General features: G+C 37.0%; 1 protein-coding gene across 4 annotated transcripts; it reads left to right on the forward strand.

Annotated features, from left to right (window-relative positions):
• Window positions 1-1,084: 1,084 nt before the first annotated feature.
• On the forward strand, window positions 1,085-16,679 carry LOC121946792 (kinesin-like protein KIF23). Of its 4 annotated transcripts, XM_042491550.1 has the most exons (23): window positions 1,085-1,152; window positions 3,384-3,450; window positions 3,822-3,950; window positions 4,364-4,469; window positions 4,757-4,893; window positions 5,204-5,316; window positions 5,452-5,625; window positions 6,401-6,513; window positions 6,682-6,803; window positions 6,985-7,087; window positions 7,224-7,303; window positions 7,453-7,572; window positions 7,814-7,973; window positions 8,984-9,148; window positions 9,979-10,145; window positions 10,309-10,482; window positions 11,286-11,504; window positions 11,742-12,062; window positions 14,262-14,495; window positions 14,713-14,801; window positions 15,534-15,594; window positions 15,845-15,885; window positions 16,022-16,679. In XM_042491550.1, the coding sequence occupies exons 1-23, from the start codon at window positions 1,139-1,141 to the stop codon at window positions 16,035-16,037; spliced, it is 2,925 nt and encodes a 974-aa protein (XP_042347484.1). In that variant the 5' UTR covers window positions 1,085-1,138; the 3' UTR covers window positions 16,038-16,679. The 4 variants fall into 4 exon arrangements, with proteins under 4 accessions (XP_042347484.1, XP_042347493.1, XP_042347501.1 ...); XM_042491559.1 differs by lacking the exon at window positions 14,262-14,495; XM_042491567.1 differs by lacking the exon at window positions 11,742-12,062.
• The last annotated feature ends 9,437 nt before the right edge of the window (window positions 16,680-26,116 follow it).

Consider the following 26,116-nt stretch of genomic DNA (forward strand, 5'->3'; position numbering starts at 1 on the left):
TTAATCATTGAAACAATAATAACCACATAAGAAAATGACTAAAGGTAGGGTGTCTTTTAAGTAGAATTTGCTGAAAATAATACAGTATAATTATAGGATAACATCCTTGTAATGTCATACTCTGTGACACCTTGATCAATTTTCCTAAATAATATTTATGTATAAATGAAATTAATACTAATTAAGATATCTGGGTAGCCTCTCAATCCTAGCATTTTTAGTAGTGGGTACTAGGAATACTATATATGAGTATTTTTTTTATTTTTTATTTTCAGATGAAAAATAGTGTCTTTGTTTACATCATGAGGAGAGCCACTTACAGAAATTAACAATTTTAAAACATTGTCTACATGTTCTAAAAGTTTAAAAATACATTTGTATTACAATATTTGATATAGAGGCAATTTAGCTTGTTCTAATCCTTTTTTTTTTTATTTTAAGGGTTTTTATTGAAAATGTACAGAGCAAGTATGGCAGCAATCATAAATAATAAGTACAGGGAAGTACAAAAAAAAATTGCCACAGCAAACAGTAATATAGAAAACAAATGCAAACATCTTACAAGATTGAAAGGTCATTGCAAAGAAAGTGCTTTTAAGAGTAAGCTTTGAATGGAAATGTAATGTAAAAAAACAAAGGGAGAAAAGGTACTAAAATAAAATAAAACAAAACAAAAATCTTAACATACTGGGTACAAATAAATTAATGTGAGCTAATGTGAAAATTTTTAAACGACAACTGAAAACTGAAAAATAGTCCAGCTTTTAATTAATGTAATTCTTATAATTATTATTTTATATCTCTTATTTTTACTGTAATTTTTACTTTGACTTTTTTAATTGTCTAATCTTGCTGTCTTTGTGTGTGTGTGTGTGTGTGTGTTGCTTTTTTAAATAAATAAAATAAATAAATAAAATATTCTCCTTCTTCTTCTCTTATTATTATGATTATTATCATTATTATTACTATTATTATTACTACTTCTACTACTAGCTGGAGGCGGGACTTCCGCTGCTGGCTGCCGTGTCTGCTCTGTGATTGGTTGAAATATGAGCCGATCGGAAAACCGTGTCACAGAGGGAATTTTTGAAATCGTGAAGAGGCGCTCTGTGTTCAGGGGAGTTAAACAACACAAACAATGCACAGACAAAAGTGAGTATAACCACCTTTTTACGTTTAACTCAAGAAACGGCTAAAAGTCTACAACTACACAAATGGGTAGCGAAACGAACGAGATAACTAACGTAACCTAGCAGCGTTTGTTCCGTAGAGTTAGCATTAGCTTCGTAACGTTAGCATAGCTGTTAGCCGGTTGACGCTAGCTGACTGTCAGTTTATGAGCTCACCTTTCAACTGACACTACAGCCAGTCTGTCACGTATTCACGTAGTATCTCTGTGAAAAACGTAGTCGACTTTCTGTTATCTTAATATTAATATGGTAATTTAAATAAATATGTCGATCTCATGTATTTAGTTCATGTTTTTTTGTTTACCATCACCTGTGAAATGCCGTTAGCAACAAGCGACACCTGTGCTAATTTGGCTAGTTAGCGTCACTGATAAAGAAATGAAGCGACAGAGTATATTACAGGATCCTTACAAAATCTTAAAAGGCATTCAGTTCATTAATCTATAAAAAGGGTCTTTATTGGTATTATTATTGGTACTTTTTCTCTGATGTTTCATAGTAAAAATTCAAATTAATTGGCAATATGTGCCCTAAAACGTTAATTACTAGCCCAGGCTATTATTTGCTTCAACCACTGAAGTCAACAGGTTTATATTTGGGACAGGCGTCTATATGGGACAAGCTTTTAATTCCTTTATTACAAAACTGTTGCTCAGCAAAGATGCAAGTAAAACGAAATTGTTTATTTAAGCCTTTTTTCATCTCTATTGTTTACTCTGTCGGTTTTACTTCTTCTTTGGTGCTCATGGTTTCAGTAAAATGACCTGTTTTGTAGAGTCTTACCAAGCTGTCCGTGTGTGTAGCATGTCCATACTGACAAAAGTTTAAACTGTTATTTTTTAATGCGTAATCTCAGCAGCTCAGTAAGCTCCAATGGATAGCCAAAAACTGGTTTTATACATCCAAAGAACTTCTATAAAAATGAACTGCATGGTCTTCAGGTCTTCATTTGTCAAAATGTGTAGCAAAACTGGGGCCAGTAATAGACTGGGCATCTAATTGGGACAAGACTTGTATTTGGAGTTTTACAGCATTTTTCAAAAAATGATTTACCAAATTTAATGTCACGCAGATCCTGATAGAGGAACCAACAACACTCATATACATTTACAACATCAGAACAAATAAAATAATTGAACAATGTATTTTTTTGTTTTCAGTAGGGAAGAATATATTCATTGTTTTCAACTTTTCTTGCAGATCATCTAACTTTTCAAATGTCATGTTTTATGCTGCAGTAAATATTTCAGCAAAATAGACCCTAATCCAAACTAACTGATGTCAGTTCATGTTTTATTTTTCTTCAGTCTTGGATTCTCTAAAATTAGCCTTAAATGGCATTCTGAGTGGCATTAAAAAGGTCTAACAAGTCTTTAATCTTACTTTCCTTTGGCTGTAGGAACCCTCAATATTAGGCATATATTACAGTGAATATTAGTATTTCAGTGTATGGCTAAAGTATGCAGACGGTCTTGACCTCCACATACATGTAACGTTACACAAATAAAGTTTAGGTGTAGGTTCAAGGTTTGACCTTGGCAAACTTGCTTTTGGGGCCACCTTTGCAATATGACAAGAGGTCAGGGGCCAGTTAATAAATAAACATTAATAGTATATATCAGTAGACATTATAAATGAATTTCCTGTTTTTAACCTTTTGTGTGTTTGCTGTCCTCACTCATTTTTGCCGAGAGGCAATACCAGTCGATGCAGCCTACTACACTACATTCATGGCCATTTCTCAGATTTTAGGACATATGGGGGCCCCTCAGCAGAGGCCTAGGGGATCCCCCATGGTACTTTTTTTTTTGTTTTGTTTTGTTTTTTTTGTTTTTACAAACGAGCTCTGTTGTGATGCTTTTTTGATGCACTCTGGCACCATATTTACATTCTAATCACACACAAAAGTATCTAGGTCTGAATTTTCATTGTGAATTCGAAAATGATTGGTGAGACTAAGCCATAGCCTAAGCCATAAAAAAATGTATATTTTTCTGAGTTTGGGGATGAACTGAACCTTAGAGTGTGAGCCCCAGGTACTGTTCAGGTGTCTACAAACTTTTGGCCATGTAGTGTTAGCTACTTGGAGGTGTTATCTGGATTTTTAATTAGTTATGTGTGTAATATACTGAATATAGCATACATTATTTTCTGTGTTTGACATTGATTCTCTAACTCTTTTATCACTTGCAGTAAAGGGAAGACTCCTCGGAGGCCTGGCCCCAAAAAGGCATCCAACATAGATAAAGACCCCGTGGGAGTAAGTAAACACTGTTCACCTTGTTATTCCTGAAACTGAAACAATATCATACCGCAGTCATAAGGCAGCTTGTTTCCTCAAATATGCCCTCAATAGAAATTAATAGAAAATCCACCTAAAATCAGAATTTGCATTGTACTAATCTAGTGATTCTTACAACACAAAATGCCAAACTTGTGAGTTTGCGTCAGGAAACGTTTGCTTTAATCTTCTAAGATTTTATGACGGACATCATAGCTTGTGATCTTCAAGATAATGTGTTGAAATTAGGTTTTTCTGAATGTAGTTCTAGTTGATGGCTCCATCCCGTAAAGCCTCATCTATTCATCTATTGATATATACATATATCATCCATTAATGTATCTTCTCAGGTATACTGCCGTATACGTCCACTTGGAGCAGAAGATGAGGAATGTTGCATTGAGATGATCAGCAGCACCACGATTCAGCTTCATGCTCCTGATGGCCTTAAAGCCAACCGCAATGGGGAATACAAAGAGGTAAGTGTGTTGCGGCCCTCTCTGCTTGTCAAGTCACCTGAGTGTGTAAAACAAACTGACCACATACTACATGCTTTTTGTCTGTCCTGTTATCGCAGTTAAGAGATATTATCTATATTAACAGATAAAGTGATAAAAAAGATGCCATCAGTGATACGTTCCAATTTAACTTGACAAATATCTAATTTGTACTTAGTTACACATTGTCAAATGACCCCAAGGGTTTTACCATCGACTGTATAAGAAGTTAATGATTTGGTTTTATATTTGTTTTCATTTAGCAAAGAAAATCCATAAAAGTGTTTTTTGTCATAGTTGTATTCAGTAGATTCAGGAAACTTTCTTGGACACTAACCGGTTTATTACATGTTGATTTAAATGTTCTGTATGTTTGGTTTCTGTTTGTCTTTTAGACACAGTACTCCTTCAAAAAAGTGTTTGGTATAAATACCACTCAAATGGAGCTGTTTGAGGATGTTGCCAAGCCTCTGATAGAGGACCTGATTCATTGTAAGAATGGTAAGTTCAGGTTTTTTTGAGACATTTCATGAATGATGTGCACTGGGCACAATCCCATAAACTGACCATGTATCCTCACCAGTGCTGAAAGGATTCGTGGATAAACAGACAAAATCAGTTGAAAACAATTTTGATAAATGATTAATTACTGAAGTCTAATTGGCTGTTACTTAACTTATAATCACACAACAAGTTTATCATCTGACCAACATAATATATATCACCAACACCATCCACCCCAGTGATATGAAAAGAGTTTATGAAATTGTGATACTTTGTGTTTTTAGGTCTGCTGTTTACGTACGGTGTTACTGGAAGTGGTAAGACCTTCACCATGACCGGCTCGCCTGGGGAAGGTGGACTCCTGCCCCGCTCTCTGGACATGCTCTTCAACAGCATTGGCCCCTTTCAGGCCAAGAGATTTGTAAGACTTTTTTTTTTCATTCATATTCTGCATAGTTGGTCTTATTTTTGTATTTTTCATTACTTTTTATTTTTGATCATTTTTGTTGTCAGTCCAGTTTAGTTTCCAGAGTGGGTTTGCTTGTTTCAGTTTAGTTTTTATTGTTTAAAATCAATCAAATCAATAGTTTCAGAAGTCTAGTTTTAATTTTATATTTCAGTTACCTTAAATGTTTTTTTTCACACACAGTTTTAGTTTTCACTTAAGTTTTCATTAACTATAATAGCCGTTTTATATGACATTTACGTGATATGTCTTAAATCTGCATCAGGTGTTTAAAACAGATGATAAAAATGGCATGGAGATCCAGGGTCAAGTTGATGCTCTCCTGGAGAGACAGAAGCGAGACAGTCAGCAGTCTGTGCCCAAAACGCCGTCTGCCAGGTAACTATAAGTAACCTCACTTCACTTTTTACTTTCTCTGCTGTTCATGGTGTGACAAGTACTGATGAAATTAAAGAGAACTTAATTTAAAGTACTTGTTCTTCTGCTAATGATGTTGCTTTTCTCTGTTTTCAGGCAGAGGGTTGCTGACCCAGAGTTTGCAGATATGATCAGCTCAGAAGAGGCGTGTAAATCTGAGAATGTGGATGAAGACTGTTGTTACAGTGTTTTTGTGTCCTACATCGAAATCTACAACAACTACATCTATGATCTCCTCGAAGATGCTCCGTTTGACCCAATCAGACCAAAGTAAGACCGCATTTCAAATCTGCATTTGCTTTTTCAAACACAATGTCATGTTAAAGAATGGTTTGTGCAAAGCGTATTTGTATCTAGATTGTTTTTGTTGAATTGTATGTATGAGATGGCTCTGTGTCATCAAATATTGAGTCACTCCAACTGCACCCATGTAGTTACACGCCACATGCAACTAATGTGCCGACCAATGTTTTTCTTGTAGTTGTTCAACGACGCAAGTCTGCATCACAGCCATTTTCACTGTGTCCCTTGTATGTGATGAATAAGTTCATTGAGACACTTATTTTGTTTTGACAAGATGCATTTTTAAAAATCCTGTTTTTGGTAGGTGGCTCGCTGGAGGCACGCCTGTACGGAACAATGAGTTCATGTACGTTGGCAGTGAAAGCACATGACACGATACTCTGTTTATTCGTAGCAGTAACTTGGCTGTAGCTGCTGTCGTGTAGGTCATAAGTGCATTTCCATCCCATTAATCCAGATCCCTGCCCATAGCGTAGGTGAAGCTTTCTAGCTGTGTGTCAGTTTGGTGGCTTGAAGGATTGGCTCCCTGCTGTTACTGTGGAAACCCATAAACCTCCCTGAATGGCTCAAGCTTTTTGTGCATGTGTCTGTACCCATGAATATGTCTGTGTGTCTCCACTTAGATTGTGTGTTATTTTAACTTTGACACTAACATCATTTTAGTCTTTGCTGCTTGTCCCACTTAAGACGTACATCATCGTCTTAGCAACATTTACATTGATTCTTTTCATTAACTTTTCAGACCGCCTCAATCTAAGATTCTCCGTGAAGATCAGAATCACAACATGTACGTGGCCGGCTGCACAGAAGTTGAAGTCAAATCTACAGAGGAGGCTTTTGAAGTCTTTTGGAAGGGTGAGTGTCAACCCCGAGTATCATCTAAAACTTGATTTACACTCAAAACGACTCTAATACACATTCAACGAGTAAAAAGGAGCACAGAGAAGAAACAAATCTTAATGTGCTGTTAGTGAAGATGTTAATGTCACACTTTGTATTTATGATTTTCTGCTGTGTCTCCAGGACAAAAGAAAAGGAGGATAGCCAACACTGAACTTAACCGTGAATCCAGTCGCTCCCACAGCGTGTTCACAGTAAAGTTGGCCCAGGCTCCTCTGGATGCTGATGGGGACCATATTCTGCAGGTGAAGTTCAGTTCCAAAGTTACATATTGATTTTTATTCTTATTTTTTTAGCATCTTTTCTGAAATTCAATTTAAGATATCAGGCTGTGACAGAGAACAAGACAAACACACTCACATTTTGTGTCACAAAGGATTCCAGCTGATGTTTGGTTGATGCTAACAGCTCGTTATTGAATTTCAGGACAAAAACCAGGTGAATGTGAGTCAGCTGTGTCTGGTTGACCTGGCGGGCAGTGAGCGCACCAGCAGAACCAGAGCGGAGGGAAACCGTCTCCGTGAAGCAGGTCAGCTTACTGTGGGCCTCTGTCTGAAGTCACACAGAGGAGTGTGTTTGGACCTGCAGACGTTGTGAGGTCATTTCGGTGTATTTAGTCTTAATGTTTGTGCACTGAACGTCTTCAGCAATGTCTTTGATTACAGGTAATATTAACCAGTCCTTGATGACACTGCGCACTTGTATGGAAGTCCTGCGTGAAAACCAGATGTGTGGAACCAATAAGGTTGGTATTTTGTCATCTGTTCACCGTTGTATCATCGTTTTATTGAGCTGTAATTTAATTTCTATGCAGAGTAATATTATTCATCTTTGTTGTTATTGTTGGTAATTATCCATTTAGTGCAGTTTCACAGAGCCTTTATTTGCTTCCAGATGGTGCCTTACAGGGACTCTAAAGTTACACATCTGTTTAAAAACTACTTTGATGGAGAAGGAAAAGTGAGGATGATTGTGTGCGTCAACCCAAAGGCTGATGATTATGACGAGACGACGGTAAGAGATTGTGTTGCAGAATGGTGTTAAGGTAAAATCTTGTCTATTTTATTTCACGTGTTTTCCCCGAATATTATCATGTTGTCCATGTAAATGTCTGAACTATCATCTCAACTGCTGGCTGGTTTGCCATCAATCTACAATTAAACTACAAACTACTTGGTATTTTTGTTAATTTTCAGATAATTTTCTTGAAATAAGGGAGTGTATTTCTAATGGTCTTCTGTTGTGTGTGCTGCAGCTGGTGATGCGCTTTGCAGAGATGACCCAGGAGGTCGAGGTGGCACGGCCAGTTGACCGACCAATCTGTGGCCTCGCAGCAGGACGCAGACACAGAAACCGCGCCTTCAAAGATGAGCTGTCACGTCGCCTGGAAGAGCGAGGAGGTCCCAGTAATGCCGGTAAATCGCCCTTAAATTTGTTAAGAGGATTAACTGTTTGAAACCTGAATCGACACCAGTTTTCTTTTAGGCATCTTTTACAAGCTGTGTGACCCTTTCAAAACTGAGAAAATTGGTTTAATTTCTTTGAAAACCTAAGGAAAAAAGGCAATGAATAATCTAGCAAGAAATGACCCACAAATGCATGAAACTTAACTTAAAAATCTGTTTAAAAAAGACAGAAGGACTATAAGAAAATGATCAAAAAATAGGGAAAAATGTTCAGAAAACTATATTTATGATAATAATAATAATTGAATATTTGAAATTATGTCGCGGGAAAAACATCATAAAATACATAAAATAAACATACATATTTTTTATATAATTTTCAGCACTTTTCTAGATAATTGACCTGTTTGTTTTTGACTCTTTTTTTTTTTTTTTGCTTTATATTTATTTAGTTTTCTTGTAACTTTTTACAAATAGTTCTGCTTATTCTGGGGTCATGTCTTGTTAAGTAGCCTGTTGCCTCCCCTCTATGTTTTTTAAAGAAATTAAAACAATTCTTCAGGCTTCAAAGGGTTAAAAAGGCTCAAGTGAAGTGCTGATTGCCGTAAACATTCTCTCAAATTTCATTTATTAATCTTTTAATTTATTTTTGTCATGATGTAACAAATCTTTAAACCTACCTCTGAACCCTAATATTGTCCTTTTACTTATACCTGCACTTTATCTGTGGAAAATAACTTGATTAATCTAACTCACTCCAGTCACCACTATTCTATATAAAATCTACCCCTGCGCAGGACCACGTACATATTCTGCCTACCTTTATACTTAACCATCAATACTTGAACGTGAAAAAGAGGATTTGTCAAAAAATCTGTCTTAATGTTGTTTAAAAAAATCTTCTTCTAAATCTTGAAAAGGTCTTGAAAAGCATCAAACCCAAGTCTGATGTCTGTTCCTGCATTTCAGAAATGAAACCGTTTTATTTACTTTTCCACGACTTGTCCTTATTCACACAGCGGATGATCCAGCTCTGCTGAGTCAGCTCATGGAAAGCCTTCCTGCGATGCCTCGCTGTGAGCTGGTGGACCCGGCTGATGATCAGACGCTGCCCCGCCTCATTGAGGTGCTGGAGAGGAGGCATCGTGTCCGTCAGATGATGACAGAGCAGTTCAACAAAACTGGTTCGGGCCATTTTTGCACACCATCAAAAATTATCTGATTTATAGAGAACCAGCTACATGGATCATTTTAGACAGAAATGACCGAACGATTTTTTTGAGTTCAGCAATAAAACTCATTAATCTAAAAATAAGGCTTTAATAGGTATTAAATTGACTTAAATTAATCTTTCAAAGGTCTTAAAAATGCTCGGACATGGAAAGTAGGATTTCATGAATCTTTTTTCTGATGTGAAATCTGAAAATATTTTGTAGCATCTATTTTTTTCTTAAATAATTTAACAAATTCCTTTTCTTAAACTTGTAATGATGGGAATCCAAGTGGTAGAATCTGAATGCAGGTTAAGAAACACAAAATCGTCCAGAAGACAGGCCCAATATTTTCCACTTTTTTGGCAAACCAAATAGATATCTTTATGATACTATAATATGTTCATTTTCCTCTGTGTTCCACTCTAAAAAGGGCTGTTTTCCAACATTTGAGGTGGATTATTAACTTTTTTACTGGACAAAATGTTTTATGTTACAATTAACATTTGGGTAAAATAAAATGGTTCTTCAATTTTGGTTATTAGAAAATTGGTCTTCAACTTCATGCCAAGTGGCATTAAAAAGTCTTAAATCTACTTAAACTTAAGCTGTGGGAAGGCTGCTCTGGCTCATTCGGAGTTGTAGGTGAGCCCCTGCTCGAGGTTAGTCACTGAACTAGGATAACAGGATTTTGTGGGCAGGAGTGTTTTAATTTTTTAAAGAGCGCTATTGTTACTTTTGAAATAAAATTTAGAAACCGTTAAAGCTGAATGATCAGCTTACATGAATGTGTTCTCCCACAGCCAATTCACTGAAGTCCATGCTGCAGCAGTTTGACAGTCAGCTCAATGCAAAGGAGACGTTCCTCCACGATCAACGAAGCAGACTGAGCGAGAAAGACAAAGTCATCCTCGGCCAGAGAGCGGAGTTAGAACGACTAGAGAAAAAATCCAAAACGCTGGAATACAAGGTGACTCCTTCAACCAGAAAGCTGTCTTACTCTGCTCCTTTCTATATTTGGTTTACAGTATTATAATCGGATATAAATGTAATAATATGAGAATCCACCAAGAGAAAGGTTCTTTTATTTAATGTCTTGACTGCTTTCTCACTCTCCTGGTCCCCCTCTTCAGATCGATATCCTGCAGAAGACAACAGACATGTATGAGCACGACAAACGCTCACTTCAGCATGAGCTGGAGACCCGGGAGCAGCGTCTGCACAGAGAGCTGTCAGAGAGGAGGCGCATGGAGCAGCGCATGCAGGGCATGATGACAGACACCAAACTCAAGTGGGAAAAGGAGTGTGTAAGTGGAATATATTACAGAAGCTGTACTATTTTGGGGTTTTGTATATTTCTTCTTTCTGCTTCCTCCTGCATTTTCCATTGTGAAATTGCTCACAAGAAGTTCTGTAGATTATCTTAAGTAATTGGGTCATGATTTTTGGAAGTTGAGTATTTAAAAAGAAGTTTTTTGGCGCTGTAAGCACCACAAGCCGAGTGCCATCCAGTTCCATTATATTCAAGAGAGGGCAGACATCTCTACAGCCAATATCGCCAACACTCGGCAACTCACACCAAATCAGTCTAGACTGTAAAAATAGCACTACAGGTAAGAGGTAAAATGTGTATTTTTGCTTTTGGGGTGAACAGAGATGCACCAATGTGACATTTCAGGGCAGATAATGACAACTGATCATTTGTTTGTTGTGTTCAATGCAGATAACAAAGTGCAAACGTGAGATTAAAATGAATATATTTTTGTAAATTGACAAGTTTATTTTATTGTTGTTTTAATTTATTGACCAATATACTTCAATAAAAATTGTTGCATTCTTTTTAATACTGTACCACAAAATGTAAAACAGAAAGCTTTGTTCTGAAAGAACAAAATGTCAGATATCGTCTATCACATTTTTTTCGCTCCTCCAAACTTCATCATGTAGAATTCTCATACTGTCTGGAGTGCAAAAACTCTGCAGTTTAGTTGTAGTAAAATTGGGTTTTCCATTCATATAGAAATGAAATAACAATAATGATAATAATTCTAGAGAATGTATGAATTGAGTGATGTTCTTCAGGTTGGTTCCTGCTGGTGTTTTCTAACAGGAGAGGAGAGTGAACGCCAAACAGCTGGAGATGCAGAACAAGTTGTGGGTGAAGGATGAGAAGTTGAAGCAGCTCAAGGCCATAGTGACAGAGAGCAGCAGCAGCGGTGGCGGCAGCATTGCATTTACAACTGAGCGTCCAGAGAAACCTGAGAGACCGTCACGGGAGAGAGATCGCAACTTTGGCCAGAAGAGGTCTGCCTCGCCATCACCACTTCCTGTAAGTTATTTCCTCTAATACCGCCTGTTCCTTCAGTGTGCACTTCATCACTCTCATGAAACTTTATTTAACGTGGAAATTTTGCATGCTGCTAATTATGATAATCCTCAACATGACAATTTATTTGCTTACCGTACACAGCATCCTCTTTTCTGTGTCACGCTGTTGTTGTATTTGTGTTCATCTGGCGTCCCTAACATCCACAATGCTTGGCCCCGTTCCCTCATCACTTTCCAGGACTTCAGCCAAACTCCTTCCCACCAAACTCGAGCCAATGTTAGGGCAGTTAAGGACGCTTATCCCTCTTCCACCACCTCCTCCAGCTCCTCCTCCACCTCAGCCTTTCCCTCTGTAGCCTCCTGTATCTCTGACTGGGAGCACAGATTTCCTGTAGACACAAGCAGCCAAGCTAGGACCCCTCACAGCAGGAGCCGGACTCCTGCGTCATGCCTCAGCACCAGCAGTGTGGGCCGCAGGAGAGGCCAGCGCTGGGTCGCAGACTCTGAGGTCCCTGCTACGACTCTTGTCAATGGGCTAGACCTAGAGGCAGGCACAAGGGTTAGTGTGTGTGTTTGTGTGTGTTAGAGCCTAGATACCCTTAAGGATGTATTTAGTTTTTCTCTGTAAGCCTCAGTGTAGATCTGCACCCGTAATGTCATCAGTAGTCTTTGCTTGTTTGCATCAAGTAGAAGCGCTGCATCTGTGTAGGCTGGTGTTTCTCTCATCCAGATGCAGACTGATCTGTCATGCTTATAAATCCTCTTGACTGGCATCTTAAGCCTTATGAATAGTTATGTCATGTATGTAGTATTTGTAGTACTTCCTGTTGCCAACTGCTCTCGAGAACTGCTTTTTTCCTTGCACTATATCGTCATGCATTTCAGTAGACCACTTGAAATGACAAAATTGGACTGAAACACACACAAATAGCTGTTTATCAAAGCAAATGCTGTCATTTAGCAGCAGCAGCAATATTGCACATTTTAAAAGACTAATGCAAACAGCATGTTTCTGGAGTGATTTAATGTGGCACTTGACGTACTCAGCTTGCATAAACATCTTGAGTGTCCCACTTTGATCAGTTGCTGTAACAAATAATCTGGCCAGCTAGTTCCATTTAGTGCTCATTTTCATGCCTTTATGGGTTTGAAAGACATGTTGCTGGTTTCTGAATGCCCGCATACGTGAGTGTATAGATGAATTACAACATTTAGAAGTACCAGAGTTAGATATGGATTGACTACACGTGAGGACCAAAGTGACAAATTCAAATCTGCATTTCCATACAGAGATACTTAGATTCTTCACAAAATATTCAGCTCCTTTATTTGTTTTTTTTTTTTATCAAGGTCTGGACCAGACTCGTGATTTGCTTTTTTCTGTAAAAATCCAGTTTTTCTTGTCATCGTTACAGATTTCCAATTCGCTGTTAATGTCACTGATTTTGTTCAAGCAGTTCAGAAAAAGACTGATTAATGAAGGGAAATGAAACAATCAGTATGAAAACACACCAAGTAACACCAAGTAATGGTGGAGTTCCTTATCGACCTGCTCAGTGTGTTCAGACCAGGTCTAAGGGCCCAGACACACCAAACCGACCTCAGAGAACTAGTGGCAACAAAGGCCGACTATCACAATTAAACACACCGCAAAGACGACAGCCAATGACCAAACTAGATGTATGTCCTGCGCCTGTGTGACAGGAAATAACGGCACGCACCAACAGAGGGCGGTAGTCTGTATTTGTCATTCAAAAAGGGAAACCAGAAGACCGACAGGATGAATTGAAGATGCTTGTTAGCCAGTTAGCACGTTAACATCACACTCTGACGTTGAAAGAACGAAGCATATTTACTGTGCACTATAACCAAATCCATCGCCAACTGTCTCTGGTAAAGAGCTCAAGCGCTACCTTATGTAACAAGTTTGTTTCGATCTTACGCCCTCTTGACTTATTTGCTAAACCATTTATCAGTCACCTCTGCTTTTGAATACGTCTTTAACCTGCGAACCACATCTGCATTGTGTTGCATTGCGGCTGCGACGTTATGAGATTTTTATGGTACAATAACCATCTCAGAAAACATCATGGCATCGAGGTATGCCGTAATAAACAGTTCTTAATATTTTCAGTTACAGTGACCCCTAAAGGAATGAAAAATAAAAAGAAGTTTGTTTTTTGGTTTAAACAAACTGTTTATTATAATTGAACTTATTTTTTAGTGCGAGTATGTTTGAAAAGTTTGACACAGGTGAGATTCTCCATCTGGTTGCATTTTTTAAATACCATAAACAGTAAATACAGACGGTATGATAACAGTCAGCTTTCATACCACGATATACCTTTATATCGGTATATTGTTGCAGCTGTCGTTTGTATGTCATCATAACACATTTTCACATCACTCTTGTGCTGCTTTGCATGTTATTCACTCTTCTGGGCTGGCTGTTTTCAGAGCAGTGTGTTTTCAGTTACTTTTGGAAAATGTGTATTACTGGAAGGCCAGAACATTGTTTGTTTGGGATATGGAGAGCTACATTTGGAAAAACCTGAAATGAACAAATGAATATTAAAAAAAAATTCAGCATTTCTAGTGGGACATGCCCCTTAGACTTCCAGTAGCACATTTATTTTCAACACGAGTTAACATCCTCATAGTGATCCACCAGCACTACTAACCCAATAAACTTTCTGTGATTCCTGCTGGTGTCACACCTGAATAACCTGGTTTGTCTCTCTCACACTGGGATCACCAGACGGCCCCTCCGGTTCATCCAACGCACAGGCGCTCACACTCTGCGGGTGGGGAGAAATGGGTAGACCACAAACCTGCTTCTAATTTGGACCTAGACACTGTCATGCAGCCAATCATACCCAATGCAATCAAGGTGTCGACCCCGAACGAGAAAGCTCTGTCGAAATGTCAAAAGTATGTGCTTAGACATCAAGAGCTTGCCTCCGACGGGGAGATCGAGACCAAATTGATCAAGGTAAAAATCTGCTTAATTTAAGACTTCTGATTATTCAATGCTTTGCATGACTTTATCAAATTCTGTTTGATTTCACGTTGGGGTCCTGTTTTATGTATCACTGGGACACTGATTTGTGTTTTTTTGCTGTCAATTGTGAGTAATGTGTGTTTCTTACTGTTTTTTTTACTTTCGGACATTTGTGTGTTGTTTTTTTTTTTTAAAAAAACTTTCTCAGGGCAACGTGTTTAAGACCAGAGGTGGAGGACAGGCGGTGCAGTTTACAGACATCGAGACACTAAAACAAGAGTGCGCAGCAGCATCAAGGTACAGTATTTACTGCTACAGGTTGAGATATTTCCATGTGGAGTGCAACTTGACATATAAAGGGATACTTTTGATATTTTGAAGGGGGGCTGATTGAAGATTTCGAGTCAGCTGTTGACATGGGATGTCCTCCAATACAATCTGTTTGTTACACGCGCTAACGTGAACGGAGCAGCTGTGTGACGTGTGCAAAAATTATGAATATAATAACTGACCATGAGATACATACAATAGGCAGTTTTCGCATATTCTCACACCGCAAGTGCATTTTTGTGAATGAATTTGAGTATAAAATTATTTAGGTGCTGCATACTTTTTGTCTTTGCAGCAAGAACTTTCAAACACATTAAAATGTAACTTTTTTTCTGGATGAGAACATGAGGGAAGGATCAATTAAAACATTTTAATATATATGTTAAAACTGCGCTACACAGTTTTTATTGTGCACAGGGGGAGAGGAATAGACTGGGACACTAGCAAAAATATGTAGTTTAGGTATCTTGGTTATCAAACCAACCTTGTTTAAAAAAATACAGAAATTAGGTTAAAACTGAATTAAATGTTGGTGAAACTGAACAAGTAGAATGATATTAGGTTCATGTTAAATCCTGCAGAGATTCTGAAGTCTTAGATTAATCTTATGTCATAAGTTAAAGTTATGTGAATCTTTTTTTTTATATATATATATATGTTTTGTCAAGATAACTGACAAAAAAACCCTTTTCGTTTCAGTCGTAAGAGGAGATCAGGGTCTGGAGAAGGACCAGCTCAGATGGAGGACATAGAAAACAGGGTAAGCTCTCAATGATTAAACTAAAAAAAAAAAAAAAACAAATAAATAAATAAAATGACTGTTAATTACACTATGCTCATGCTTTGTGGTCATTTTAGTGTAAAATTACCATATTTATAATTACATGTTTTTTAAATTGGGCCTTTAGCTGGTTATTTCTCAGAGAAAATGGTTAATTTAGTAGGAAGTGGATAATTTGATGCATGTGCAGTTACCTCTAATTTATGTGTCTACCTTTTCTTCCCATCAGGCTCCAGTGGCAGGCACGAGCTCTGGCTTTGGGTATCAAAAGTAAGCAAATTAAACCTTGTGTGTGTTTGTGTGTGTAATGTTTGCCATGTCACATAAATGACAAGATTCAAGCTGTCGCCTTGGGTTTAAAATGACGCCCATTAAAGTTTGTGCTCCTTTGTTTTCTTTCTTCCAGGCGCAGAAAGCCTTAAGTTGTTGTACAAAAATGAAGGAACTTTTTTCTTCTTGAAGACATGCACAGTGAGGGGACCACCATGTGAAACTATGCATCTTTTGGAGAGTCGGGGCATTTTTTTGTATAATGACTGATCATATTGCAAATTAGGGTGCAATTCTAATTTATCCTCAGTAGAATGCAGTGGAGAGTATTTCAATTGCAACTCGCTTTATTAGTGTGCTTTTTCCTTTTTAAATGCTAGAATAAGACATGGACGTATTAAATAGTCCCTGATAAATTTCATGTTTTGTTACTTGTCATTTTCACTGCCTTTTTACTGCTACCCAAAGATAAGAATATTTGAGCTTTTGAACAACAGACAATGTTTATTTTTTTGTACTTAATAGTGTCATTGCTTGCTTTGTTTTTTTACAGGGGTTATTCATGAATTGGATGTTACACTGACTGTAAGGCAGATTACAAAAATAGAGCGCAGAACAAAGTTGCTTCAGAGTTACAATGTGTAGACCTGTAAATATAGAGCTGCTAAGTAGGTTTTGCTGAAATCAATCTGGCTGTAAATAAGTGTTACGGAGCTTTCCACTTGTGTGTTATTGAAACAACTCTTATGAAATGTGCAGCAAACTTCTCTTTTGGCTGGCATTAAATTTATTTCAACACCAATTCTCAGTTTAATGATTTCTCAATCTGATCTATGTCGATCTAAATCTAAAGACCGAAAGGTTTAAAGTTTCCATTTAAAGGCCTTGAATATTTTCAGGAGACGTTATTTTTTCCCTTTACTTAGTTATGAGGGTTTGTTAAAGCTAATCAATGTTTTGACGCATTTATAAACTATTGGTATTGGAACATTTGATCAGAGTAGAAGAAAGAAGGCAAACAGGTGCTATTTCAATTTAAATATATGAATAATGGATTTTGTCATAATTTTGTACCTTAAACTATGACCCTCTTGCTCATGTATCCATAACATGTATTCAAGTTGTATTTTTTATTTGGATTATTCTGTATTTATGTTAACCCTTTAAAACCTGACCCAAATTGGCTTCATTTCTTTAAAAAACATGGGAAGAATGCAATAACCACCAAAGAAGAAATAGTAAAATGTACAAGAAAATTACCTGAAATATAGTAAAAAGAAGGATATTACCTAAAGAGAAAGTGCTTAAAAACTATAATAATCATATACCAAAATTGTAAATATGCTTTTTCCCCCAAGACATTTTCTTCTAGCTTTTTAAAAATATCTTTCTAAAAATCTACTCATTTGTTGCGATTTGTGGAGCATTTCTCACCAAGTTATTCATTACCTTCAGGTTTCAGAAAGTTAAATTATGATTTAAGCTATCTGTTACAAATATTTAACACATTTAAATAAGATATAATAAAATAATTCATGGGGACTGAAATGTTGCTGAATAACAGGAAAGACATTTAATTAATCTTAATGGAAAGCGGACTTCCTGTCAATAAATTATATAAACAGACTAAACTCCAAGTAAAGGGTCAAACACACGTTTCCCCCGACATTCAGTCCGAGCTACAATGACCCTCTCAGCCCAAAGTCAAAGGCTCACTTTAAGGCTGAGCACACAGTTTGCCTTGCCGACAAGTCGACACTTTCTGCCCGTTTGTGCAACATTTTGGGCCTGTCAACAGGTGAGAACTGTCAAACCAAACTAAACAAAAGTGTACACTAGCAAGTCTGTATATTTCTCTTCTCACCTCTCCTAAAATCCTGGACCGGAGCTCGCTGCGTACACTCTGGTTGTGTAAAATTCCAACATGTTTCAAATGCTTTGAGACTGTCGGTGTTATAGACAAATATCAGATGAAAGATTACTTTGCCTGAGTAGAAGTACTAATACCACACTGTAAAAATACTGTGTTACTAATAAAAGTCCTGCACTAAAATAGTTACTTAGTTTTAAGTGTGTAAGTGAAATCAGCAATATGTATTTAAGTATTAGAAGTAAAAGTACTCATGCAGAAAATTTTATATCCATTGATACATCTGAATAATTCAGTGGAAAAGCAGCAAGTCCTCATGTTTGTAACCTATTTCATCAAATGCATATAATTTAAATTTGATTACATGATAATCATGCAAATTTTTTATGTTCCTAAAATTGAAAAATTCCAGCTCCTTGTGTTAGACAAACAAATTTGTGGACAGTGAAAGCCAGACATTTTTCTCTCTTAGAAATGTGCAAAATTAAGAAAAAATTGGTGAATCTCTCACAAACAAAATAAGGGAAAAGATGTCTGTATATTGTTCCTGCAAATTAATAAGTTATGGTCTTGAAGAAGCCCTGAGCGCCGAAATGTCATCCAAATAAAAGAGAAATGCGTTTGCAGCCAGAATGTGCGACACTTGTTTTCAGCTTTCAAGTCTACTGCCAGTGATCAGCACCTCACGATACCTCTCGGTGTGTATTAATTCTCTGTATTATATATTTTTTGGAAATAAAAACAAATTAAACATCATTTTGCCAACAAAGGCTCTTTAAGCAGATACTCCACATTTAAAAGTTTATTTGTTTGCAGGTTTTATTGATATTTTTGTGTAGAAAGGAGCTGCACAGAGTGTATGCAGATAATACATAATACATTAGTATTACACATAAACACGCGTGTGACGTTCACTGTCTGGATTCAGTAACGGCCACTTTCAGCAGCAGAGACACATGTTGTAGTTTACGATGTGAACAGCAGGTGGAACTAAACACTGTTAGAAAGCACATATTTCTGAATGTAAAACATTGAAGGAAATGTGCTTCAGGTCTGCGTAATCTTTTGATTTAAGGTGCAAAGTTGGGGGTTTTTGTCCACATTTGTTTAATGGATAAATTAGCAAATTACAATATATTAAAAGGTTTTAATTGGTTATCTCGGCTGTTTACAGTTTTTAAGCCCTTAAAACTTTTCTGAGGCAATGCTATATTTTCTTTTAAGACTTTTAATGGATCATCTGCAGGTTCTCAGTTAAAACACATACATTTTAATGCATATTAACCCTTTAACACCTGGATCAACATTTTTCTTTACTGCATTCAGATGCCTTTCACTAGCACTTAACCCCCTGAAACTGATTTGACTTCTTTCAAAAGCAATGGAAAAAAAACATAATAAATAACTTGACAAGAAATGTTCCATAATATGCAAACAAATTAGTAAAAGTTGACGAAGAAAAACAACTGGAATTTAGTTAGGAGGTTTAATTAGATATTATCCAAAAAATGAAGGAAAAATGTCCAGAAAACTGTATTTATAATTCTCTTAATATCACATTATAAATAATGCTACAGAAAGAAGAAAAATATTTTTGGCGCTTTCGTGGGGTCATTTTCTTTTTGTTTTTGTTTTCTCACTTTCTTTGTCTTTTTTTCTTTTCTTATTTTCAAAGCAATTTTCTTGTAACTTTTTACTAAATTATTGCACTTTTTTGGGCCATTTATTGTTAGGCTGCTTGTCATTCTCTTGCCATGATTTTTAAAGAAATCAAGTTAATTTCCACAGGTTTTAAAGAGCGAAAAAAAAAAGCTCAAGAAGAATAGTTTTGTCTCTATGCTATTTTCCAGATCTGAAATGCTCAGCAGGATGAGTCTGACAGTCTTCAGTTTATGGCGGCGTACTCGATGCCTCTGACTGCAGACAGCTTTGTGCCTCCCAGGATGCCCTGCTGCCTCGTTGGTATCGTTTCGCAGTGACTGCCTGGACAACCAGGATGACGAGGTCACTGATTTGCTGAACCACTTTTCTGCCTGGATGACGAGCTGTCATTAATGTCTCCCTAAGATTGAAATTGCCGCATTTTCACTTCACAGCAAATGAAGCTGAAAAGTGTGCGTGGTAATGGGCAATGTGCACTTGGCAAATTGACTATGGAAGGCAATTAGGGTCCTAGAACTGGCTGATCAAATATGAGTGTTTTTTTTTATATTTAGAGGCTGCTCCCTGAACATTTTATTTTGAAGGGTGACAATTTCATATTAGATTTTTTATTAGATTTTTGGTAATAATCAAGTTCCTGTCAAACACTTTCTATAGAGAGATTTTACAAGGTGTTCAGCTATATATTTTTTAAAATCACTTCTGAAAACCCATTTTTATAGACTTGCTTTAATGTGTTATTGACTGTTTCCATTTTGTCTGTTTTCATGAATCTATTTCATTTTATTTTTAATTTATTCTTTAATTCTGCCCTGACCGTGTTTAACTCTGTTATTAGAAGTGAAGCTTTAGCTGGTTGCAATATGCAATCCTCACCACTAAATGCCATGGGTGTATTGGTGCAAAGAGTGCTGGAATAAACACTGAAGAAATGATATAGAAACTGGAATTTTTGGGCAGTTTTCTGTCAATGCATAGACAATGTATTTCTATGATAAAGCATACCAAATGAAACACATGAACACCTAAAAATAAAATACTGCACTGTAGATTGCACTGTATATTTACACAAGTTTTTAATAAATAGACCCATTAATCCCTGGCTCACAGTGTGTTAACAGGGACTTTAACACACCACTGTAAAAGCTAGACAAGTCTAACACATTACTTCTCACCAAAGAAAAATCCCCAAATATTAGCTGGTAGTTTCATCCTGTGTTGATATTTGCTGACCACAGGATGTGCGTCCTGTCTTGTGGCCGAACCAGTCTGAGCACCAGTTGGAAGAGGTAAGAATGTGGGAAACAGCCAGTCTCAACCCTGATGTCTCCAGGCCTGCCTGTGAAAATATTGACCCTTCCTCCCCGGCCTGTTTAACTAGCCAGCCTTTAAGCAGTGTCGGAGCAAATACCACATGACAGCACTGCTTTACTAAATGGCTTCTTTAACTCAAACACTCGCTAATGGCTGCTTAAACAGGGCTCCTCTTATCCGCCGCAGGCTCTGTGTTTACTTTGGTACATTGTATTAGACCAGTCACCTTTTTGTGTACTGCCAAGTGTGAAAATGAGAGATTACAAAACGCTGTATTTGATGTTGGAGGCTTTTTGCTTTCAGGATGATTTTCTTTCCGGTGTGACACAAATATGATGTGGATACACAGTGTGTGGTGGGTTTTGTGTTGCCTGTGTACACACACAAAGATGTGTCGATGCACAAGTAAAATAAAAAGGTGGAAAAACAAGCTGTTGAGTAAAGGTTGTGGTGTTAGAGGCTGAATATGCATTATGTGGTGAAAAGCAACATCAGACCTGGTTTATGTGAGTGATATTTGCCTTTTAGCAACATGTAGACTTTCTGTCACACTGGTGGATAAAATGAAAGCAGTTGACATTAATAATATGGTTAATTATATGCGTGTAGGCTGAACTGTAGGACAGAAAGCCATCAGATGGGAAACACATTATTGTACATTGTGCACCAAAAAATGTTGCTCCTGCTCTGCTTTAAAGTGATAATTTAGATTTTTGGAGGGGGCTGTATCGGGTATTAATCCATAGTCATTATATAACATACAGTAGATGTCATTTGGCACACCTCAAAGTTTGGAGACGCAGGTTTGAGTTTGACATGGAAGCTAAGCAATCTACAGCAAAAAATGAATAGATAATAAAAAAATAAAAAATAAATTTGCCACTTAAAAACAGTCCCACTTAAAAAAAAAATCCATATTACTTTACGTGTACACTGTAGTAAGAGTATTTTCAATGCTTTAGCTTAATGTCAGACAGTGATGTCCAACGGGAAAATTAAGCCTTTTATCACTATCTTCAAAGCCAGACTCCATTGAGAAAAACAGTGATTTAATATTTTTGAGTTTATTCATTTATATAACTTATAAAACTCAAATATACAAGTAAGTATACTTTGAATAAACAAAAACAAAACGTTATTGCCTATATATCATTGAAAATAATAAAAAAAAAAACAAAGCAAAAGAAAACAAAATACAACAAAACAAAGGAGCTGATGATCTATACTTCCCTGATCAGTAATTTTGTTTGTGTTATGGTGTGAAAAGTCACACCACAAAATAACAAACTGATCAGGACAGAGGTAAACCAGCAGCTCCTCTGTTCAGTCAGATAAATGGAGTGGCTTTGACACAGGTAGGGAACTGAAACCATTAATGGCCTTTCTGTCAAAATGAGAGGTCTGAAGGTAAAGCAGTGAAAATACTCTCATTATAGCACACGCTTAAACTGATACTGATTTTTCAAAGTGGGATTTTTTGTACGCAGCTAAAATATGCTTTTTTTCTGACCCCCATCCACATATACTGACTATGAATGAGTGGCCCATATAAGTACATTTAAAAAAATCCCATTATTTTTCTGCAGATATTTAACAAATAATGAACAAATAAATACAATTGATGAATTATTGAGTAAATTGGTGAAGTGTTTTTTTCCACTGTAAATTCACATTTCTAAGTATTTTTTTTTAAATTTTATCTTCTATTTTTCTCAACACAGAAAGACTGAAATCTCTTGGATAATTTAATATGTACAGTTTAACGTTAGAAAAAAAATTACGTGGTATATGAAGGTTTCGCTTGAATACAAAATCAAATCCTAAATTTACTGAGGGCCGCAAACGTGGCCGTTACCATGGTGACGCAGCCTGACAGCAGGCGCTCACACCACCCACCCCTCCCAGTATGACGCAAATGGTCTGGTCCATGCGTGCACCTGTACGTATCATGGTAGGACTGCTGTCAAGCTCACCACGGCTGACGCGATTTAATATTTTCAACTTTTTCTTTGAATTCATGTTAATTTACGTAAAAAGAACACGATAGAAAGAGAGAAAATGCGCACGGAAGCACGAAATGACGCGTTTCCGTCGGAGAAAAGGTGAGCTTGTTCATGTAACGTTGACGTAAACTGTTTAGCCTCCTGCGTCACGCCGACGCTAGCTTCGGCTAACAGCTAGTCGGTTTAGTTTCCCGCAGTGTGGGTTTACAGACGTGGACTTTTAATGCGCAAATGGTCTGTAAAGTCACTAAGGGCTACGAGGACACAATGCCGTTTGATAAATTCATGTGAAATTATTATCTGTCACTTTTAGGCTAAGTGAGCAATGTTGTGCAACACCTGACCCTCAAAAACATCCGCAGACCGAGGCACCTGCCCACCGTGTGATGATGTCTCTGAAGACCCCTGACAAGGTGAGTTACAGTCCAGATACAGTGTGCGCTGGAAAACTGGTTCCCAATCTGTGGTTCCCGACACCTACTAGGGGTCGTCTCTGGATCATGGGGGTCGCGAGGCCTTCTTAACCCTTTGAAACTGGGGCAAAGTAGCTTTCAAAACAAAGGGGAAAAAGGCAATGAGCAACTTGAGGAAGATATGATGAGTAAATTGGCCAGAAATGAGTTACAAGTACATGAAAATTACCTGAAAATTAGCTTAATTTAACTACAACAAAAAACAAACATATGAAAGTAATAAAAAAATGAAAAAGGGAACCAAAAAAGATTAAAAACTATAATTCTCCTGTAAAATATTTCAACATATGCATTTATGATAATTAGAAATATGTGGTTCTTTAAACATTTCCCCAAGCTTTAAAAAAATAAATCTAAATCTACTGAAAGTTGCTCTTTGCCCTTTTTTTTGGTGTTTTTGAACGAAATCAAACCAACTGGTTTAGAATTTATAGGTTTAATTACATGTGAAAGGCGTCTAAAGAAAGAAAACTTTAACCCTTAATCACTGTTTGTCATATTTTACGTGCTTCTCATTCTTCATTTTTGTGATAACTTTAGCTGTTTTCATGCATATGGCATACATTTTGGCAAGATGGTGTATTTTTGTTTAATCTTGGCTTTTCCATCTCAGCTCCTACAGTAAGTCTAAAATACACTGTGTAAACAAAACTGTTTACTATATACTATAAACTATTTCCTGCCTTATTCAGCTGTCTTTAGATGGCACTGCAGTCTGCGTTTGGCAAAGGGCCCAGAAATTAGTCTTCTACCTAGAAACAGTATTTGTAATGTCGGATTAAAAAAATAGTTATCATACTGTATCATTATCAAACTGACCTCGGTTTTAGATAATTTGAAGTTTGAAAAACAGAGGTTCTTTATTATATAACAATAATGGCAAATTGTTGTACAATATTATATAGTTTTACAAACTTTACCAACTTTTTTCGGACTGTCCATGAAGGAGGTTGTTAGATGTGCATGTAAACAGCTCAAGAGGAACACAAATGTCTCTGGTTTCTGATTGGAGCCCTGTCTCATTCAGATATGTTTAGGTGTTGGTTATGCTTGATGTGCTTGGTGCACTGTATAGCTGTATGGCAACAATTTCACTTCAAAAATACTTGGCCGGCTCATTCATATCAATGAGAACACTGCTTTGATATAGCAGGGGTGCTGACACAGGGCTTTGTCAAACAAGTTGATGTCTGCTATCAGGGTTCCCATGGTCATGGAAGAACTAAATCTCAATTTCCAGGCCTGAAAAAGTCATGGTATAGTGAAAATCACTGACAGTTTTTGCAAGACTCATTAAATTTTGTTGCATTTAATAGAATTAATTGTTGTGTAGATTACCTTCCACGTAATGCAGCAAATTTATTTTCTTTAGATGTTTACATGATATATGCATCTCGAATATGCATCGACATGTTATGTTTATTTACATTTTATAATTATGATAATTAACATTTGGAGCACAGTGTACTTCATTACTGCCCCTGTACTTAAACGTTGTGAATGGTCATGGAAATTTTATTACAGGTCCTGGAAAGTTTGGAAACCTCTATGATGAGCAATCAAGTGCGTGCAAGAGCACACGCATACGGCATAATTCTGCTGTTTACTTTGCAATCATGGCAACACTGGATCAAAACAATTGTTGCTATGATAACATTGACTTTGTAAATTATGTGTCGTAGTATTATATTCCTGAATCATATTTCACTTTCCCACTGGCACCTGTGGTCTCATGCCCACAGCAGTTCAGCCCCCTGTGCTGGTGAATGCAGGGCTATTTTTGATGTGAATGCTCACGTAGGGTGTAAAAGATTTCCCTTTGAATTCTTGTCAGTCATTCTGTATTGTGCTTCAGCTTCGTCTCACATGAACACAATGGTGAGGTCAAATTAGGTAGCTGTGGCTGATAGGTGCTCTATTGTTTGGTGCTGATAAAGGACATTCATACCAGGGCATTTTTCTTTTATCTTTGGCTTTATACAGTTGTGTTTGTAGATATGACCATCTATAGATGTGGCCAGTATGTTAGACATGGATGTCAGTTGCTACTGTGTGTGTGTTTTTAACATAGTTTATTTATGACCTTAATAAAAAAAAAAATGGTTTCACGATTAACTATATTGATTTAACCCCCTAGTGTTTGTAAATCACACCCTCTGCCTCCATTGTCTTAGAAAATATATGAGAGCCTTCGTACACATCCCCCCCCCCCCTTCTTTCCACCTACCTCCTGTGTCTCCTCCCGAGTCAACAAACATTGTTTGTACAGCCGTTGTGTGTGTGTGTTTGTGTGTGTACATGAGTGTTCAGAGTAAACAATGGTGGTTTGAAGCTGTGCTGAGTTCCCTTGTTTCCTATTTAATTTTCAGGTCGCACCTCTGTGGTCCAAACCTATTGCCTTAGACCTTACCTTGTTGAGTGAATGTCAACACAGTTTCATCACATTTGTGGTGGTAAATCAAATGTGTATCAACTGTAAGTAATGATGCCCAGTTGGGGCCTAACCATTAAGGGATGCATTTATTGTGGGTAGCAGAAAAGCTTCTGGGGATTTTTTAGGGAAAGACAGCAAAATGAAACCCTGAAAAATATGTTAGTAGACTACTAAATGGTGCTGCCGAATACAGTTTGCCTGGATTACATTCACTGGAAAAAGTGTCTCGTATATAGTTTGAAGGTAGTGAAGGAGATGGTGCGCGTACCATGTAAATGGCTTTGATACCACAGACCGCAGTTAGTGCAGTTAAGTTTAGGCAAAAATTGTGCTCCACATCATGTCTCATATTACTGTTGACTTTTCGGTTTTTAACTTAGATGAATGATCTTTGAAGCACTTTGAGTAACCTCTAACTATGAACATTTTAATCATACTGTCGTCCAGGGGTCATTAACCTTTACTATCAAAAGAG

Source organism: Plectropomus leopardus, chromosome 1 (genome assembly GCF_008729295.1).
Source record: "Plectropomus leopardus isolate mb chromosome 1, YSFRI_Pleo_2.0, whole genome shotgun sequence".
Classification (NCBI taxonomy): Eukaryota; Metazoa; Chordata; class Actinopteri; order Perciformes; family Serranidae; genus Plectropomus; species Plectropomus leopardus.